The 18,105-nt window shown below is 41.4% G+C and overlaps 2 protein-coding genes across 4 annotated transcripts; both read right to left on the reverse strand.

Annotated features, from left to right (window-relative positions):
* Positions 1-3,427: 3,427 nt before the first annotated feature.
* On the reverse strand, positions 3,428-4,460 carry LOC103970225 (MYB-like transcription factor EOBII). The gene is made up of 3 exons (XM_009383919.3): positions 4,249-4,460; positions 3,989-4,118; positions 3,428-3,923 (listed from the first exon to the last, which is right to left on the reverse strand). The coding sequence occupies exons 1-3, from the start codon at positions 4,388-4,390 to the stop codon at positions 3,554-3,556; spliced, it is 642 nt and encodes a 213-aa protein (XP_009382194.1). The 5' UTR covers positions 4,391-4,460; the 3' UTR covers positions 3,428-3,553.
* Positions 4,461-6,581: 2,121 nt separating this feature from the next.
* Positions 6,582-11,223, reverse strand: LOC135652582 (E3 ubiquitin-protein ligase WAV3-like). Of its 3 annotated transcripts, XR_010502152.1 has the most exons (3): positions 9,642-11,036; positions 6,762-8,727; positions 6,582-6,721 (listed from the first exon to the last, which is right to left on the reverse strand). XR_010502152.1 is itself a non-coding variant. In XM_065173611.1 (2 exons), the coding sequence occupies exon 2, from the start codon at positions 8,701-8,703 to the stop codon at positions 6,823-6,825; it is 1,881 nt and encodes a 626-aa protein (XP_065029683.1). In that variant the 5' UTR covers positions 8,704-8,727; positions 11,100-11,223; the 3' UTR covers positions 6,582-6,822. The 3 variants fall into 3 exon arrangements, 2 of the variants coding, with proteins under 2 accessions (XP_065029683.1, XP_065029682.1); XM_065173611.1 differs by lacking the exon at positions 9,642-11,036 and adding an exon at positions 11,100-11,223 and having other exon boundaries at positions 6,582-8,727; XM_065173610.1 differs by having other exon boundaries at positions 6,582-8,727.
* Between the last annotated feature and the right edge of the window lie 6,882 nt (positions 11,224-18,105).

An 18,105-nucleotide genomic window follows, 5' to 3' on the forward strand; every position in this document is an offset into this window, starting at 1 on the left:
ATTTAATTAATAAGATATAATATAATAACAATAACCATATGAAACATTCATAATTATCATATGTCACTTATCGACATACTTATATCAATCGATAACTCATTAGAACTCCCATATTCTCAGGATGGATAACTCTCCGATAACAATGGAATATGATCTATATTATACTTTCATTACAGTAATGTCTTTCACTAGCCACAAGTGAAAAGATATTTTTCCTTTTCTAGGAAGGAGACTATTAGTTGCCATGTCTATAATCCACTAAATCCCTAAACCAAATCATCCTACCAATACTATTTGAATGACGGTAATCAATATCCTCAATAAATATAAATATGATGCAAGTACATATTACATAGTGTTTTAGTATACCAATCTAGAAACGAAAATTTATATTATAAAGCTCATCAGTTAATATTCAATGAAATTAATATCAAGTAATATATATATATAATATAATTATATAATAATTATTATTTATACATAACTAGTGTCATGTATAATAGGGGTAGTCTTCTATGCCAATAATAACTTAACATGTGATAGAATACATAGTAATACAGTCAACAATGAGGAGACAAAACCCGATCAATAACTGGGTCATGTAGACATTAGTCCAAAAGGATAATTGAGGAATGTCCTCTCTAGGAACATTTTGCAAAATACCCACTATAAAAAGTAGGGATGTTGATCGAGGAGACATTAGTCTCAATCTTTTCCCCCATATCTCATCCTCACCCCATTCCCCATTTAAATAGACAGGCATTAGAAATCCCCATTAGGAGTTGGAAAATCATAGGTCTTTTTCAATTTTCCTAATTAATTTATTTTATAAAAATTATTATCAAAACTAATTAATAGTTTAAAGATTAACAATAATATTTACAAAGCATACATGTCATAACAATATTCATATATAAATATAACCAAATATATTCAAATATAACCACAATCAAATAAATACAAATATATCTAAATAAATTTATAAATTAATTTTTTTTATTAATCTCACCTTTTCAATTCTTTGCTCATGTATATGCATGCAAGATGAATCTTACATAATGTTATCTTATAATCATCTTTATCGTCTTCAAATACAATGTTTTGAATATATTATTAAACATTAATTATAACATAAGAAATAATAATTAAGAATTAATACTAAATAGATAAAAATTAAAATATTTTCACTCGAATTAATATTCATACAATACATTTCATCCCATAATCAGTCTTAAACTTTTGGTGGAATATTTTTATTATTTATAATTTTTTTTAAATATATTAAAATTAAATAAAAATTGGTTTAGTGGTTAATGTTGGAGTTATAGATGTTGGGTTCAATTCTTAAATATATATTTTTAATTTATATTATTATTAATAAATATTATATTATATAATAACATAAATCGATAGAGATGGGTATGAGGGTGAGGTAAGGTCTTATACATATCCTCACGCATAACCGGGTAATAGAAAATACCCCTTATTATTGTTTATATCTTCGTCTCTATCTTATTAGGGGCGAATCCTCGTAGATACCTGCACTCACAAACATAATTGACATATTAAAATAAAAATAATTATCTTAGGCATAATAATCAAGGTTAATTATTTTTTTACTAAATCTACTCTACTTTTGTTGAGACTGACTTCAATGTTATAGAAATTGAATTAGGAAACCTACTTGATCTTGGTCTTCATATAGGTCAAAATTGAAACATGCACCCAAGTCCACCTTAATTCTCTAAGAGCATTTGCAACAACATCGGCTTCATCACCATCAATTTTATATTTCTAAAGAATGATACATCAACTATTATACCATATAATATAGAAAGACATGATATATCAATTATATTATATGAAATATTTCTAAAGAATCATATATTAATATGGAAAAGCATGATATATTAATCATATTATATGAAAAGATATGTTAGTCATATAGTTTTAATTCAATCAGGTCTAGAGTTCAAATCATAATAATAACTATTTTTATTTCATTACTCTAATTTATTTCTTATGTATTACATATCTCATTAGACTTGCTTCATGAGTGGATTGCTTTTTACTCATGCCTCCTTCGTGGATTGATATGTAGCCTCATACCTCACGACAGCTTCGACTCTTGTCGGCTTTGTTATTTACTTCCCGGAGATGATAGAGAGAACTATGTCCCCGAAAGCTAAGGTGGGAATCGCCCTTGCGATGATGGACGAAACGGCCGCAGCTGCAAGGCTATCCTCCATGGTCTTATGTGGTTTCCTCCGGCGAGCTTGGAGGCTGCTCCCACCACGCCGGCCAGAATTGCGAACACTAGGAAGTAGAAGGTCGCACCGTCGCCCGCCACACCTACTCACGAGTTCATTCAACAACATAGCCCAATGGATCAATTAAGTTTACTGTTGTAAGCAGCATAGTTCGATGACGTGGAACTAGGAAGGGAAGGAGAACACTCCCAGGGTAATTGGTCTGGCCATTGATGAAGTGGTTGAGGTTCCAGCTCGCGAAGCCTATCACGATTATGTACATTATGAAGTTGAGAAACAGCAGCGGCGTCCGAGCCATCTAGAGGAAGATGAACACTCCACCGCTGCTCCTTGAAGGCTCTAAAAGCACAGAAGACGGCAACAAGAAAAGCTTTACTTCACTAGCCTTAGATGCTTGGGAGCCTAAATAGCAAGGTGGCTGTGTCGGCACGGAGGTGACAGTTGTGAGAGAAGCAACATGAGCTCGGGGCTTTTCGAACTGTGTGCCATGGGTGTCCTTACGTTCCCATAGCTCTCCCCGACGTGGGCACTTGAGAGAGTGAAATCATGCTTGTACACCTGATCGATTATGATGACAATAATTAGATCAGTTGCATGGGTGTATCTTGTGCTTCTTTATGTGATATGCTCCATACTGGTGTCAATTATGCATCAAGCTACTATTGGCCCACTTCAAAGGATAAGAGATAAAATTAAGATGTGAGCATAAGATATCATTAGTAACCATAAAAAAAAATTAATTAATATATTTAAAAATTAATTGGATACATAGGTATTGTATGCCATAACTAAACTAATATTTCAAGCATAAATAACACTCCAAACTTTGAACCTTCTCTAAGTGGATATGATATACAAAAACCCGAATATGATGGATGATATGGACTCAAACATGATTGGATCCGATGGGTGACTGGGCTGGACCCGTCGGACTTTCATATTTGTGGTGCTGGTTCTTTAATCGTCACTGATACATATTCTAGTAAGCTTTTTTGAGTGGCAAAGATGCTTAAAGATGTTAGTACTTGATAGTGCTTCTTGTCTTTGTCAATTACATTCACCTCCACCGTACTTCATCCCACCATAGTCATTTTAATGACTCTAATGAGTAAAGATGTGGCATCACAAAGTAAAGTTGCTTGAGATCTCGGGCCACATGTTTCTAAGATATGCTTCAGCCTCGTTCTAATCTCTTTATGGAACATATATTATTACTCTCCAATATGTATTGTTGTCAGCAAGGACTCGAGTACTTGACATCGAGAAGTGCCACGAGAACCGCCCTATGTGTCATCAGGTGCGTCAGCGAGATTCCACAGGGTTCCCCACGAGCCCTCCTCGGTGGAGCCATCGCTCAGGTAGCCGTCGAAGCCGCCGCCCGGAAGCATGAAGGTCACCGAGTTCAAGTAGGTCATCTCCTCCATGTCTTCCACCGGTGTGGCTTCCTCCGCTTGCTCCATGAACGCTCTCACGTCCGCTTGTTGCTGCTCGGCGTCCTGGTGCTGTTGGTCCTCCAGCCGCTGCCTGATGAGGAATCTCGCTCTCGCCTTCTCCACGTTCTTTGACGGCTTGCTCTTCTTGAAATGGGTCCTCCAGTAGTTCTTGATCTCGTTGTCGGTCCTCCCTGGGAGGCTTCGGGCGATGGTGGACCACCTACACGGACACACACGGAGATGAAGACGACAACATAAGAAATGGTTGTTTCTGGCAGTGAATACCTGTTTCCCCACAAGGCATGCAGCTCTTGAATGATGTTCTCCTCTTGTGTAGTAATATTCCCCCTCTTGAGGTCAGGCCTCAGGTAGTTCACCCACCTCAGCCTACAACTCTTCCCACTCCTCCTCAGACCTGCAGTGCAAAAACCAGCAGCAGCAGCAGAACAACAAGTTCAGCAACACGTAAGAAATGAAAGCAACGCAGAAAACTGTAGTTAATATAGAGACCAAAGATGAGTAACTGAGCCATGGCGATCGATTACCTGTCAACTTGGAGACCGAGTTCCATTTTCCTTCACCATGGAGGTTGACATGCTCCATGAGGAGCTTATCCTCTTGTGCAGTCCACGGCCCCTTCTTCCAGCCCTCATTATCCAGAGTTCCCAAGCCAAACTTCGCATCCATCGCCTCACCCGTAACTTCCACTATAGCAGGAGCAATCGAGAATATCTGATTATATATAAGCCTTCGCCTTGTCGATCGGTGATGAGAAAAAGACGAAGCACGAGTATGATAGCATGCTTACACCGTACTCGATAGTGATCGATGGCATGTCCTTTCCAGAAGCATAAACTTTAGCATTGGGTTAGCTATCATTTAGGTGTCTTTTAGGATTGGCCACATTATGGTGTGCGTGTGTGGCACGAGTCGAGTCTGATGCTGAAATGATAGAGCTTGACTGCAGTGCGTGTTCATTAAATCTTTTTCAAGGATTAAGTGCGAGTGACACATCCATATCTTGACAAGTCCGAGGATGAAATGATAGATCGGAGGAACTCGGTGAGTACGGACTCCTTACGACGCATCCACGCGCCTGCTGTGCTTTAGTTGAGGCTAGCCATGATCTCACCAGAGAAAAGCAAAGAGATAAGTGCGTATTAGCTTATGCTAATGGAAGGTGATCGTTTCCTCGATGGAGACTACACCGCCAACTATTTCTTCCCACATGGTTCAACAAAATAGCCTTTAATCTTGCTTTGTGTCGTACATGATGATGCCGAATACTGTTCGATAATGAGCTTTGTGGGATGCCAGTTTGGGTAAACATGGGATAAGCTTCCAGTTGTGTCTTCTTTAAGCACGCGAGGACAAGCTGGACGCACCATCCTGTCAACACCTGGATTCCTGGATTCATGGATTACAGACATAGAAAAAAGAACAAAATCCGCAAAGTGAATAGGTTTAAGAGAGCGTGACAAATCATTGCAATGAAGTGGCGATCCACGTATGGACATCCAAGTCAGCAGTGTAGAGGAGAGGTCACAATCATTTTTTTGTTTTCAATGTAGTTGTGTTGGTCATAAAAACTTTGAATGTCCTAATGGTGCAGCAATTAGCTCCTCAATTATGGGCAAGGAGACAATTGCACTGTCATCGAAGTAACTATAGGAAGGCTCTGATGTGGCTAGCATCCATCACCCTTCTTCCCTAGAGGATTCTATTATGGCCCATGGATCTATGTCCGGCAACAATGATCGGGCAACAATTCTCCTCGGAGAAGATGCTATTATGATAGCGTACTACACAAATGTCAGCTATGGTGAACCATCCTTCCTACCCTCATGCCAATGTGTTGGGTACTATGCTTGTAGTTATTGTAGCATTAGAAGGGATGGCCTCATCCATGGAGCCATAAATATAATTAGTTATTTGAGACCCCTATAAATCTTAAACCACAAGCCCAAAACAAAATTCTATCATATCAAAGTTTCGGATAATATGCAATATTGTTAGTTCTTTAGTGTGGGTGCGTTCAACTTTGATATGATAGATTTTTGTTTTGGTCTTGTGGTTTCTTTGATGATATCGGATATAGTGTTATCTCATCAGCCTAATGATGACAAATGAATCTAAAGACCGATCATCAACGCCAATCATTAATCAGGTCTATCTGTGCCTTTGTGAGTTCTCAGTTAACTTCCATCTCCCTCACCTTCTATTGATTAGAAATATTTTTGGAAATTACCTACTATTCCTCGTGTGTTTTTTGTCTATTGGAAGTTATTACTTAACCACTTATCTACTTTAGATTTCCTTAATTCTCAAGACATTGATGTTGCTGGTGTGTGTTTTCTTTGCCACCAGCATTCCGACTGTGTGCTACACCTTTCTTCTAGTGCTTGCTCATTAGAGATGTTTTGTCTTTGATTGAGCTTAATCTGGAAGTCTCCTTTTGGACTTTGGGTTCTTGAGGGAATGACTATTGGTCTCAGTCAGGATAAGGCTTTGTGTTTGTAGGAGGTAAATTTGTTTGTGTTTTCACTGACAAGCTTTCGACCTTTTTGAGCGTGACTCGTTTAGTTTATCCTTTGGATAGAAGAAACAAGTAAATGCTTCTTATGAACATTTCCTTTTGCCAATAAATCTTAAATCTTTCCACAAATTGTCATGCAACGAATGATTAATGAAGACACTGAGTTCTGCAATACTGTAATGGAAAGAAGGAAACTGATGTTGCAGGAGAGCCATGGCGGAACCTTCTACCGTAGCCAAAGGGAAAGGTTACTACTAGTAGATGAGAGCACAGATTTGAGAAGAAAGTATCTGATTCAGACAGCTACACGATTCAGATAGAAGAATGCACCCCCCAAGTATTTGCAGAGATCAATACCTCTTACAATCGTCTTCAAGGAAGACCTTCTCCTATGTACAACACCGAAACCAAAAGCAACATACCTATACCTTCTCCCCTGCAACCCTACACCAACGTTCCACCCACTTTCCATCTCATTCCACCTCCAGACTTAATTCATTTACACCTTGGATGATGATCCACGAAAACGTATACCATCGAATCCGTAGCTTTCTCTTTTTTTCCTTGCAATTGTTCACCGTCACTAGATTGGTCGTGGCCGAGATGGGAAGGACCTGGTTGGCTGGATGGGTGGGGCAGGACGCCGGGGTGAGTCGCGCAGCGTCTGGGAACGGTGTAGCATTTCGACCATTGATGGCGTCTGATAAGAACGGAGGAGGCTGGAACCGTCGGTGGAGTCCCCACGCGCGGTTGCTCGCTGCCATGAGTGCGAGCTCAGCCCCGACAGCACATAAGCGCGCCCCGAGTCCTCGTACCGCTGTCGGCTTGCCATCCTCTCTTGCATCTCTCTCAGCTCTGCATCCAGAGCCAGGCACAATCGGTCGCTCGCCCGCGCCGCCAGGGACTCCGACAGTATTCTCCGACGCTCCTCCAGAATCGAAACTGCATCAGACAGAAAACCTCGCTCGGCTGCAGCCCTCGCATTTGACATGGCCTCGGCGGCCTGGACGCGGTTCCTCTCGCGGTCGACCTCGATTGATGGAGTTTGAGACGAGACGACCTGTGGCCTTTGGATCCTCACCTCTCTGATCGGCAAATGAACAGTATCCTTCGAAACCGGGTCCTTGTAGACACAGGCAACCTTGAGCAGCACGATCTCTTCGATGGCGAACGGCACATTCACCGAAACCAGGAAGTCTCTCTCTTCGTCGGCATAAAGGTCGCCCACGTAAATAAATCCAGTCCGAGCATCATTCAACAACTGGTTTCTGTAGCTGCCGGAATTGATGGGAGCTAGTCGTACTCCAGGATGTGCACACTCCACGCCCAGCCGCAACTCTTGCACCACCACACTCAGGATGCCACCGATGCATTGTGCGAAGGCATCCTGAAGCACGCCCTCTGATTCAATAAAGGAGAAGGTGCCACCAGAAATTTCTGCAATTGCGTGCATGACAGCAGAGTCGTGGTCCGCGCCAAAACCAAAAGAATGGACAGATACCGCTGTGCTGCTGAGAATGGAGGACGGAACAAGTACTTTGTAGTCCGGTTGTGAGCGTTGAGCTCCACTGCCGCTCGAGGATAAGGTGTAAGTGTCCTGGCCATCGGTGAGGAGGAGGATGCTGCACACTGGATTCCTCTCCCTCCGTTCCTCGATCACCTTGAACCCCTTCTTGAGGCCTTCAGCGATGTTTGTCCCACCGCTGGACACCAGAGAATTGACGGCTTGCAAGGCCTGTCGTCGGCCAGAGTCAGACATCCGGCACAAGGGGATGAGTCGGCGCGCCGTCGAAGAGAAGGCAACGACTGAAAGGCGATCAGAGGGCCCAAGATTTTGGATCAGAAAACTCAGGGCACGCTTGAGAAGCGCCAACTTGGTGCCCGCCATGCTACCGCTGACATCCAGCACCGTGACCAGGTCTACCGGAGCACGAACGTTCTGCAGCACAGTAGAGCCTGCGGTGAGGTTCGACCGGGGGCTCTGGTTCATGGTAGCATGAGGAGCCTTCACATGCATCAGGACGGCGAAGTTCTCCAGGCAATCAGATTGCGCTATGGCTGAGAATTCAGGATGTATCTCGACCTCTACCATCTCAGGACGACCTTGACGGAGATCTCTGGCTGCTGCAGATTGCAGATCCAGAGGCTCATCATCGTTAAAACTGCTCGGTTCTGAACCATAAAAGTAAGAAGGAAAGTGATTGCGCCGCCTGTTTGCGGAAGCCGCACGAGGGAGCCGGCGTACAACATGCATACGACCATCCTCCACGACTGGGTTTACCCTGGCTCTCCCATGATGAGGATGCCCAAGAGCCTGGGGAGCTTGGAGAGGGATCTCCTTCCATGTGGCTTTGCAGAGAGGGCAGACGTAGTTGCCATGATTTACGTTCGCCGTGATGCAATGGAAATGGAACGTGTGGGAGCATTCAGCTGTGAAGAGTGCATGACCATCTCCAGCCTTCATCGATCCAAGGCAGATAGCACATTTCTGAACCAAACCATTCAAATCAATGTCAGAAGACTGGAGCAGCAGCAAACTACAGCAGTGAGCAAACTAAGAAGAACTAGTTCGCTGAAGCTAATTTGAGGCTAAATTAATAGCAGAACATTACAGGAAATCAACCAAAAATCTCAAAAATGAAAAACCAACATGGTGAGGAGAAAAGTAAACCATATGACCTCTTCTGTAAACAATGATGAACAATTCAAAAGAGAATGCACATTTTTCATCCTTCCTCTTCTTCTAGATGTTCTTGCCGTTTCTAATATAGAAGCTACACAAAAGCCAAAGTATCAACTGGTCAACGCATCATGGGCTTAACTCTGCTACAATTTCTACATCAGATGGCTTAAGAAGCAGGCATAATGTTCTATTTCCGGACAAAGTCAGAAAAAAAGAACAGGACAATGAGCTAATCGAGAAAAGTTTGACTAAGTAAACCAGCACAATTGCTACAAAGTCTACCCACAAATCCATTTCCAATATTGATGAACAGAGACTTGTTTTAGAAAAGTAAAAGCCGAAAAACAAAACAAAATTCTTCACATGAAGCAGTCTACTGCTCCTTTTGTGAAGGCATCAAGGCATTCGAATAGAAAAAGACAAGAGGAGTTTTGACCTTTCTCTTTTCGCGTGCCAAATGCTATTGGTCCTCAAAGGACAGAGACACCAACAAAAGAAACGCCCAAAAGAGACACGGAAGCAAATAAATGAGCATCCGACTCCAAGATTTTGCATAAGATTGAAAAGAGCAAGAAACTAAACAAAGTTCTTTAGAGGAGGAGCGAACACATGCATTCAATCGCCATTTGTATGCACAACTCTCACATGAATCCGCCTGAATCAAAAGAACCGATAGAAAAATCATCAAGAAACAGAAGGGGTTGAAACGAGAACCGAACCTGTGACGATCTGCTACCGGATTTAGATAGCCGGAGGCCACCGGACATCGTCGGCATCAGGGCCCGGAAATCCGACGCCCCCACCGACCCCGCCGGGGAGGAAGTGGTGCTCGAGGCGGCGACGGAGGCCCTGCGTCCGGCGGCGGACCCACCGGGTCGAGACCCCCCGTCGTCGTCGTGAAGCATTTCCCTCGGGACTTGGAGGCAGAGGTTCAGACCCAGCGCCCTCGTCACCTTCCTCCACGTACTCCCCATTCTCTACCTCCTCCCCTCTTCCTCAGCGGTTTTCTTCAAGAATCTTGTGGCGTACAAGATCAAGATCCCGCCTTTCCTCTTCCCCCGCTCTCACCCCACCAAAAAGAACAGATCTTAGAACCAAGTTTCGGAGGCCGGAAAGAGGTTTATACTCCTAAACTAGGGTTGGTAGACGAGGAAGCCGGATGGGCAGAGGAGACTAAGGGCGGCAACGGCGGCGGTGGGACGCGGTCAAAGGAGAAAATGGGTAGCGGAGGTGGTGTGATCACCTACAGAGGGAGCTGCCACAGGAAACGGTGAGGGTCTGACCTTTGGGAAGGGAGGAGAAGAAGGGAGAGGGGAATTGTTTTCCTTGGACGGCTAAATGGAAAGTGATTTAAAGGATTTGATAGGGTGGCTTTGACTTCCGGATTTGACCCTAGTAATTTGGTCCACCCGGCGGATTCCCCATCTGTTGGGGAAACGCGTTTCTCGAGTCGAGGAATCGACTACTGAGTTGCATGAATTAAAATTTCAAGACAAATAAAAAATATAAGTGTAACATTTATAGCACAAATTTATTTATTTTTATTGAGATACTAAATTGGCAGCGTCACCTATACCAAATAGTCAGAGCACGCTCCCTTGCCGTTTCCTCAATCGATTCCCTTACCTTGGTCACTGTAAGGGGCAGTTTAGTGACATAAGGCAGAAGGAATGGGTTTCGCTGTCTCGTCCAACCACGAGCCCCTACATAAAGTAAATTAAGAAGAGAGAGAAGGAAAAGCTGGCGTTGAAAGGAGGGGAGGAGATCCCTCAACAGATACGAAGTGGCGAGAGAGAGAGAGAGAGAGAGGGCGGAATGATATGAAGCGGAGAAAGAGGAAGGTGAGAAACGGAGGAGGGCACAGAACCCAAAGGCAACATTTAAGGAGAGGATTACTAGGGAACGGCTGCCCTCATGGATGTGCCCTGACATCGGCGAGTATGGTCTTCGACATGGCCCTTCGCTCATAAATGTCTTCTTTACTCCATTAATTCCTTTCCCTTCCTCTTCGTGGCACTGTCGAAGAGTTCAGACGCCCACCGCGGCACCACATCCACCCCCACTCGAGCGATCAAAGCGGGGGTGAAAGAACAAAGCCTCGATTGATCGGGTAAAGTAAGAATAAATACATCATATGAAACCATCAAACACATCATGCGATTCTACATAAAGAAAACCTGGCCTTGGAAGGACTCTCGTAGCTGCTTTCGGTGGCTGCCATTCCGGATGAACTTGAGCGTCGCTCGAAACTTAATCCTTCAGCTTTAGAATTGGAAATAGGTAAGATATATAGAAGACAATGTCTGGTTTCTGTGCATTGAAAATGAAGCATTCGCTATTCTAACAAATATGTCTTGGTGGGAGAAGGTGAGGTTGATCGATTCTTTAGTTTGTACATTTTGTTGATAATACGATTCTTTCTTTCCACAGTAGAAAGAAAGAACCTAATCGTTTTAGTGAGGTTCCCAACTACATGTCGATCATCTAATCACTAGAATTTCGATGTGTAGTAATCATAATTTAGGTTTCCCATGATCACATACATCGAGCTTGAGAGATCAAGATGACGAGGAGGCTTCTACCAGTCAACTTCCTCCTCTCCATTTCTATATCTTCTCATCTCCGTTTGAGAAAACATCGGGCGAATTAAGATCAATTGGCCCACAGTTTAGGATTAATTAAACATATTACGATTTCACACGCCACCTTCGTTGTTGGTCATAAGTGATACAATTAAAGAAAAGCATAGCTAATATCCTTCTTGGGTGGTGGATCATATTATATGGTCCCTTTCACGGAATCATGAGTAGCCTTTTGACTTTGGTGTCGCGGGCACCAAGTCCCCGTCATTATGTATCGTCGTCCATGTTGTACGTGGACAGAACCCAATTGCACGAGTGTATCTGTGCATCCATATGTGGTTTAAATGCTAGTAGTGGTATCGATTAAGATGAATAACACCCCCACTCACTTCATAAATGGAGGAATTTTAATTAGCCCAACTGGACTCTGCTATGATCGAATACCTCAGACAAGTCCAACATGTTGGCGTTGACTAGGCCATAGCGATTAGTCATCCTATCACAGTAAGAATCGACACATATGCTATGGGAGGGAGATAAGAATCGAAAGCAAAAGGCTACTCAGCCATCTTATCATAGCAAAAATGGATGTAAAACTTACATCATGTGAAATAGAATTATAAAACCCCTAACTTATCCATTGCAATTTCCTTTGTATATTATAATTTACATCATTTTTCTTACACATTTTAGAGAGAAACGAAGAATACTCAAAGCATTTTCTTTCTTTTTTTTCATCAAGTCTAAATAAGATGTATGAGATATTTGTAAAAGGATCAATCTTTAATTTTTTGAGATTTTTTCTACTGAAATTTCTTGACTTCAGAGATAAAAGAAATGCTTTATCAACCCCAACACCTCGATCACTGACAAGAAAGAAAATAGGAATGCCTGCCGTCGTCTCCACCTCATTCACCTTTTAGTCGCAGTAGTTCAAACCTTAGTGGTGGTTTCCTTCTCACACAGTAAAATTCCATTGAACGTGGTGCAATGTTCCATTGCACTGCCAAAACCACCGAGTCTACTTTATTTGGACCACTCCACCATTGAACACTTGGAGAGCTCAAGTCTCAGAACCGCACTAGACACAAGTTCGGGATCGGCCCCACAGGGATGATGGCCTCCATGAAAAGCTACCTCAGTAATTCCCAACATGAAATGGAATCGAAGTTCGGTGCCACGCCACAACAGCTACCGCCGCAACACTTGCCGAAATGCTTGCTTTTGTAGCAGGCGGAACCAGCTCAGGTTCATGATAATGATTGAAGTATATTATTATTCTCTCAACGCATTTGAATGAATCACTTTTAGGACGGTAAATGTTCTTAAACCGGCACATATATATACAAGCATGTGTAGAGAAGTAGGAGGTGCTTAGTTTGAGGACACTCCATTAACTTTGTTGTCTTCTTTCTAGAAGTCATGCTTAGTTGATTACTTTGCTCCACATACTTAGAAAGGCGTAAGATTCGTGACAGTGGAATTAGCTGTGGACATGCATGGGTGCTTGCTTTAAAAGCAGCGCAAAATCCAGCTTTGAAAAGCTACTACTCCATTACCCATCAAAAGTGAAGTCCATTTTGATGAGATTCTCACACACACCCTACAATAATTTAGCAGCACGCATGTCTTCCTGTGAACCACAGATATTTTGCACCACGACCTTTCCACTATCCAAAATAGCCTTTGTCTGTGCATGTCCTTAAAAAAGCTAATCCTAAGCTAAAGTTCGTGTGGTGTGACGTGATGTTGTTAGCTAAATCATCATGAGCAGGGAGAGAAAAGATGGAAGAATGACAGAAAACCTCAGTACTTCATCATCGTCATCATCTCAAGGCCATGGTGTCAAGCTGTGTATGCTTATCATTGTGAAGCTGCTCACGAGGAGAGGACTCTCTTCGCAAAGCTCCCTTTTGTAAAGCCTGTTCTGTAACTTTTATGTTGACTTGCCCCATAAAGCCTGCTAGGCTCGCACGGCTAAGGTAAAGGAAACTTTCCTAGGGTTCTTAGGAAATGGTTCTCCTTCCTATCTACCTCCCCGCACCATAACGGGAAGCAAGTAAAGCATATGTATATGCTCTCAAAAGGCGCAACGAAAGGCAGCAGTGCCATCTGTCCTTAAGATGAGGTCTTCATAAAGCCTAATTGTAAGTAGGAACAGGAAGTTCCGCTCACTCATTAGGAGGCTCTACACGTAGTTTTCTTTGTAGGAATCTCATATGAGAGAGAGAGAGAGAGAGAGAGAGAGAGAGAGAGAGAGAGAGAGAGAGAGAGAGTGTGTGTGTATAATGTTTAATATAATCAGTAGAAAACATTGGGAGCCGACTATGAAATATGAACGCTCATATAAACGGTTTAGCTTACTGTTCATTCCATTGATTCTTAAACCATCAACAAATATATAGTTTCTGATCATCCATTACTCGAAGATATGAGAACTTTGTTAGATATATAAAATGCAGTCATTCTCTTGACGTCGACTCGTTAATTGAACCAACCCAGCAGCTATTTTTTCTGCTCAACTTGGTGAGAATCAACAAAGAATATCATGCATAAAGTTCATGCTTCCTCTTTCTGGTAAACCAACGATGAGTCTGTACGTGAAAGAAGAAGGGCAACTTCTGTTCCACCATCCACCACCAGGACTTGGCCATGCATAAACATTTCTTCGGGTGACACTCGTGGATGATGCTACAAGAAATTTCGACTTTATTTCTTGAAAGTAATTGTTCTTAATAATCTGTTCATCCGCCACTGGAAAGATCCAATCTGTACTAAACTCTACCGAAGACCAAAGTATTACTATTGAACACACACATCCATCAGCCTGGCTGCAGCAATTCCACCTGTTAATGGGCGGAATTCAACCACTTATGGCCTGAATTAATCGAACATTAGTATGGCTCGTTTAGAATTGGGCTAAATCCACGTAGATGCCTCTACAGCATAGATTGGAACCTTTTAGCATCCTTGCTACCCAATTCACTAAACTTAGATTACGATAGGATAAAACCGAGTCAACTCAGCGGTTTCCACTATCGTGCTTAGGTTTCTCTCTTGCTCATGCATTTCGTGACAGTTTCCACTATAATCATATATTTGTATTAAGAAACTTTTGAAACAACACAAGAACAAAACAATAAGAAAATTTCCGATTGTTACAAGAACAATGCGGAAGTTTTCCAAGTTAAGCCAAGTTGGTCATGAGAAGTTCCAAGCGCCCTAGGCTTTACAGTCAGTCAAACATCTAGGCTCTTCAGGGACTGGTGTAGGTTTCTGCTATAAATGCAGTATATTTAAGAGAGAAGTGAACAATTAATTCAGTGCTCAGAAGAAGGTAGCGAAAGAAAGGAAATGTCTGATTTCAAGTAGGTTTTAGGTGCTCGTCAGAGACCTTGGATTTCTGAATGGTCCTACAATAGGCTACAGGAATCTCTCCTACTCTTAGAGGAACAGGAACCAAGGCCACCTCGGCGCCAATGAAGTCTGATCCCAGTCTACCTCAGATTCTACTACAGGTCAGTTTCTTCTTAATGGTGTGCAGGTGGGGGTAGGTTGGGGTGGCAAAAAAAGCATCTACAAATAAATATGAGAATATCATTTTTCTTATTTTCTACATTCAGATCTCCCTTTGATTGGGAAAATAGTCTTCAAGTTTCACATGAACGACACTCGTGTTTCGAAGGTCTCTAAGAAGAGAGAGACTCTTGAGACTTCTTTCCCGGTATTGCATCTACAAAATAGCAGTTTGGCCAATTTGCAATAAGGGATGGGAAGATGCAGCAGTTCTCGAGGTTTGACTTTGAGTGCAATCTCCACTAGGCAGCAGAAGATAAGGTTAAAGCTTCGATTTTACCTTTTGCGTTCACCTTTGACTACACGTGCTCGAAGTTTATGGATCGATCATGAATTATTTTGAGACTTTTATCATCGTCTATTATAAAATTATATAAATCATCATGAATGAAAAAATAAATTATTTAAATTAAACATAATATGATAAGAAGTCACAATCAACAAACTAGTTTGATGAAGATTGAACTTACTAAGCAGCAAAGTGAGCACACAGTAGTGATAATGAAAACCAAGTAAGTGATATAGTAGAATATACAGAATAAGATGGGTACGAAGGTTGCAATATCCATACAATAGCAGTTTACGAGCAATAATATTTCTTACAATATGACCTTATAAATCATATATTTGATATGTGATTTTGTTGTTGAATTGTTGACATGTGATTTTGTTGTTGAATTGTTGACACTTTTATGAATGTGAGTTTGACAAAAGCTTGAGCTTCAACATTACATTAATGGAGATAAGATTATTTTTAGAAATAAAAGAGTTGAGGATGATATAAGATGAGTGGCTAGTTGAAGAGATATTACCCGCCGTATCGAATAGTGAAAAAGAAAAAAACCTAAAACCACTTACAAGAAAGAGAGGTTTGCTAGAACATAAAGCTTGTTGCAATGCTATCTCCAACAACAACTATGAAAAAAGAGGTACAAAGCAACTATAGCAAAGAATTACAATGCCTTCAACCATAATGAACGAGGAGGTACAAAATTACAGTAGCAAAGAGTTATAGTGCTACCTTCAACCACAATGAAGGAAGAGGTACAAAACCATAATAGTAAAGAGAAGATTAAAAAAAAAAGACTTCTTGGAGCAACTATGGCTCTGATATCATGAGAAAAAATAACTTGCTAAATTTTATTGATAGTAAGTATAAATTTATATACATGATTACATGATTTTCTTAGTCAATAATAAATATAAAATATTCATTAAATCATTTCATGATTTAGGAGATGAGATTGAGATCATGATTTTTATTATTAATAGAATCATGATAACATGTTATCAGAAATTTTATGGTTTAGAAACAGTATCTAAATATTAAGAAGATGAGAATGTTATCGTGATTTATTTTTCTCAAGTAGCATTCGGCATCCTTTCATTTCTCTCTCTCTCTCTCTCTTTAAGGAAGTAAAAGCAAACGTGGGGACTCTTCTTCATCTTTGTTTCAGTGTTTCAGATGTGAATTAAATCTGTCCATCCCAAGATGAGCAGCAAGAAAAATTGGTGATCTGGGTCTCGAGAAACTAAATACCCAGGTGATTGCTGAGCCAATGGTTACGAACTTGTATGGTAGAAGGAATGATGGAGAAGGTCACGTCGTGTGCAGCTACGGCCCACGAAAACTGGGCCAATGGAAGCCCATTCTCAGGCCCAATTATATAAAGGGATCAACTCACATCGAAGTACGAATTCGAGACCACGAACGGAGTAATACACCACATGAGATCCCTTTCATCTCGGAGTACATTGATAACTGTGCTGTAGAACTTCTGATGAGGCTGATGTCAAACATCATTCTTCATGGACAGAAAGACTATGCCAAAATCATGAACTGAGCGTTTGTGAGAGTATTTGAAGGGTTACTAAATGCCATCAAATCGTTTGATTAGGTAGCCTTGGGGGTCATATCTATTTTGATATGTGATACTGCGCCGTTGGCACAAGCTATCGAGTGGACTTTCTATCCTGATGTTGAGATCCAACGCCGGACCACCGCCGGAGTTCTGCACCGATTAATTCTCAACGCTATAAAAATAATCCTCAGTCACTTCATCTTGCCAATTCCTCCAGCAAACAAATTGCAAAGAATTGAGTTGTTTTCTTGCAATATGTATGCCATGCAAATATAAATTATTACTTAGAAAAGAATTGACTTCTCCATGAACTTTTTTCCTTGAAGGAACAGCAAACTCAACAGAAGATACCATAAAAGAGAGAGCCAATAAAACCGAGATTCCCTATGTCTTGCCCTTACGATGACATGCTTCAAATATTGTTGTTCTACCTTAAATTAACAGCAAAGATTGAGAAGATATCATCAAACTTAGCGGCTAGCTGGAAGTACTGCATATATGAATAATCTAAATATATTTTTTATAGTACGTCCCACATGATGCATACGAAAATGAAGTGAAATACTTCAAGTCTGGCATCACAGGATTCGAATAAGACACTGTTGGATCTTCCAGGTAGAGAAGTTTGACTTTGTTGATTGAGATTTGTACAAGCTTACGTAGATACTGATTATAATTTCGTTGGTTGTACTTCATGTGTGTCTGAGAGAGAGAGAGAGAGAGAGAGAGAGAGAAGAACTTGTTGCAAGATTCTTCTCGAGGTTTCTTATTGCACACATCTTCCAAAAGAATAATATTGTCTTTCGTGACCTGAGATTGCTTCCTGCTGCTCATTAGCTCCCTCTTTGAATGCCATATATATTCATTCACTCTCACAGCGTCATAAGCAACAACACATCAACTCGATTGAGAGTTGTAATCTTTAAATGCTCACACGTCATCTTCTGAAAGTCCACAGCCTCTTGTGATTGGTTGTGTAGGAAATCCATGCAGAGTCAAATGTCAACTTTCCATTTTCTGCTCGGAAATATTTATTAGGGTAGAGACCTTTCACCACACTCTATCTCTAAACAAAATGCTGTGCTTTCGAGAAGATGACACCAAACGCACGACTGCCATGCCATTATCAAGATAAATGTTACGTGTGGAGCAATCTTCGTTTG

This window comes from Musa acuminata, chromosome BXJ3-11 (genome assembly GCF_036884655.1).
Source record: "Musa acuminata AAA Group cultivar baxijiao chromosome BXJ3-11, Cavendish_Baxijiao_AAA, whole genome shotgun sequence".
Classification (NCBI taxonomy): domain Eukaryota; kingdom Viridiplantae; phylum Streptophyta; class Magnoliopsida; order Zingiberales; family Musaceae; genus Musa; species Musa acuminata.

Bases quoted from the DNA above. Each gene is read 5' to 3' on its own strand.
- LOC103970225 (XM_009383919.3), bottom strand. From the start codon at position 4,390: ATGGATGCGAAGTTTGGCTTGGGAACTCTGGATAATGAGGGCTGGAAG. The intron at 4,119-4,248 runs GTAATCGATCGC...TTTGCACTGCAG, and splicing joins CTCGGTCTCCAAGTTGACAG to GTCTGAGGAGGAGTGGGAAG. The intron at 3,924-3,988 runs GTATTCACTGCC...GTGTCCGTGTAG, and splicing joins CATGCCTTGTGGGGAAACAG to GTGGTCCACCATCGCCCGAA.
- LOC135652582 (XM_065173610.1), bottom strand. From the start codon at position 9,896: ATGGGGAGTACGTGGAGGAAGGTGACGAGGGCGCTGGGTCTGAACCTC. The intron at 8,728-9,641 runs GTTCGGTTCTCG...GGTTTGGTTCAG, and splicing joins CCGGTAGCAGATCGTCACAG to AAATGTGCTATCTGCCTTGG.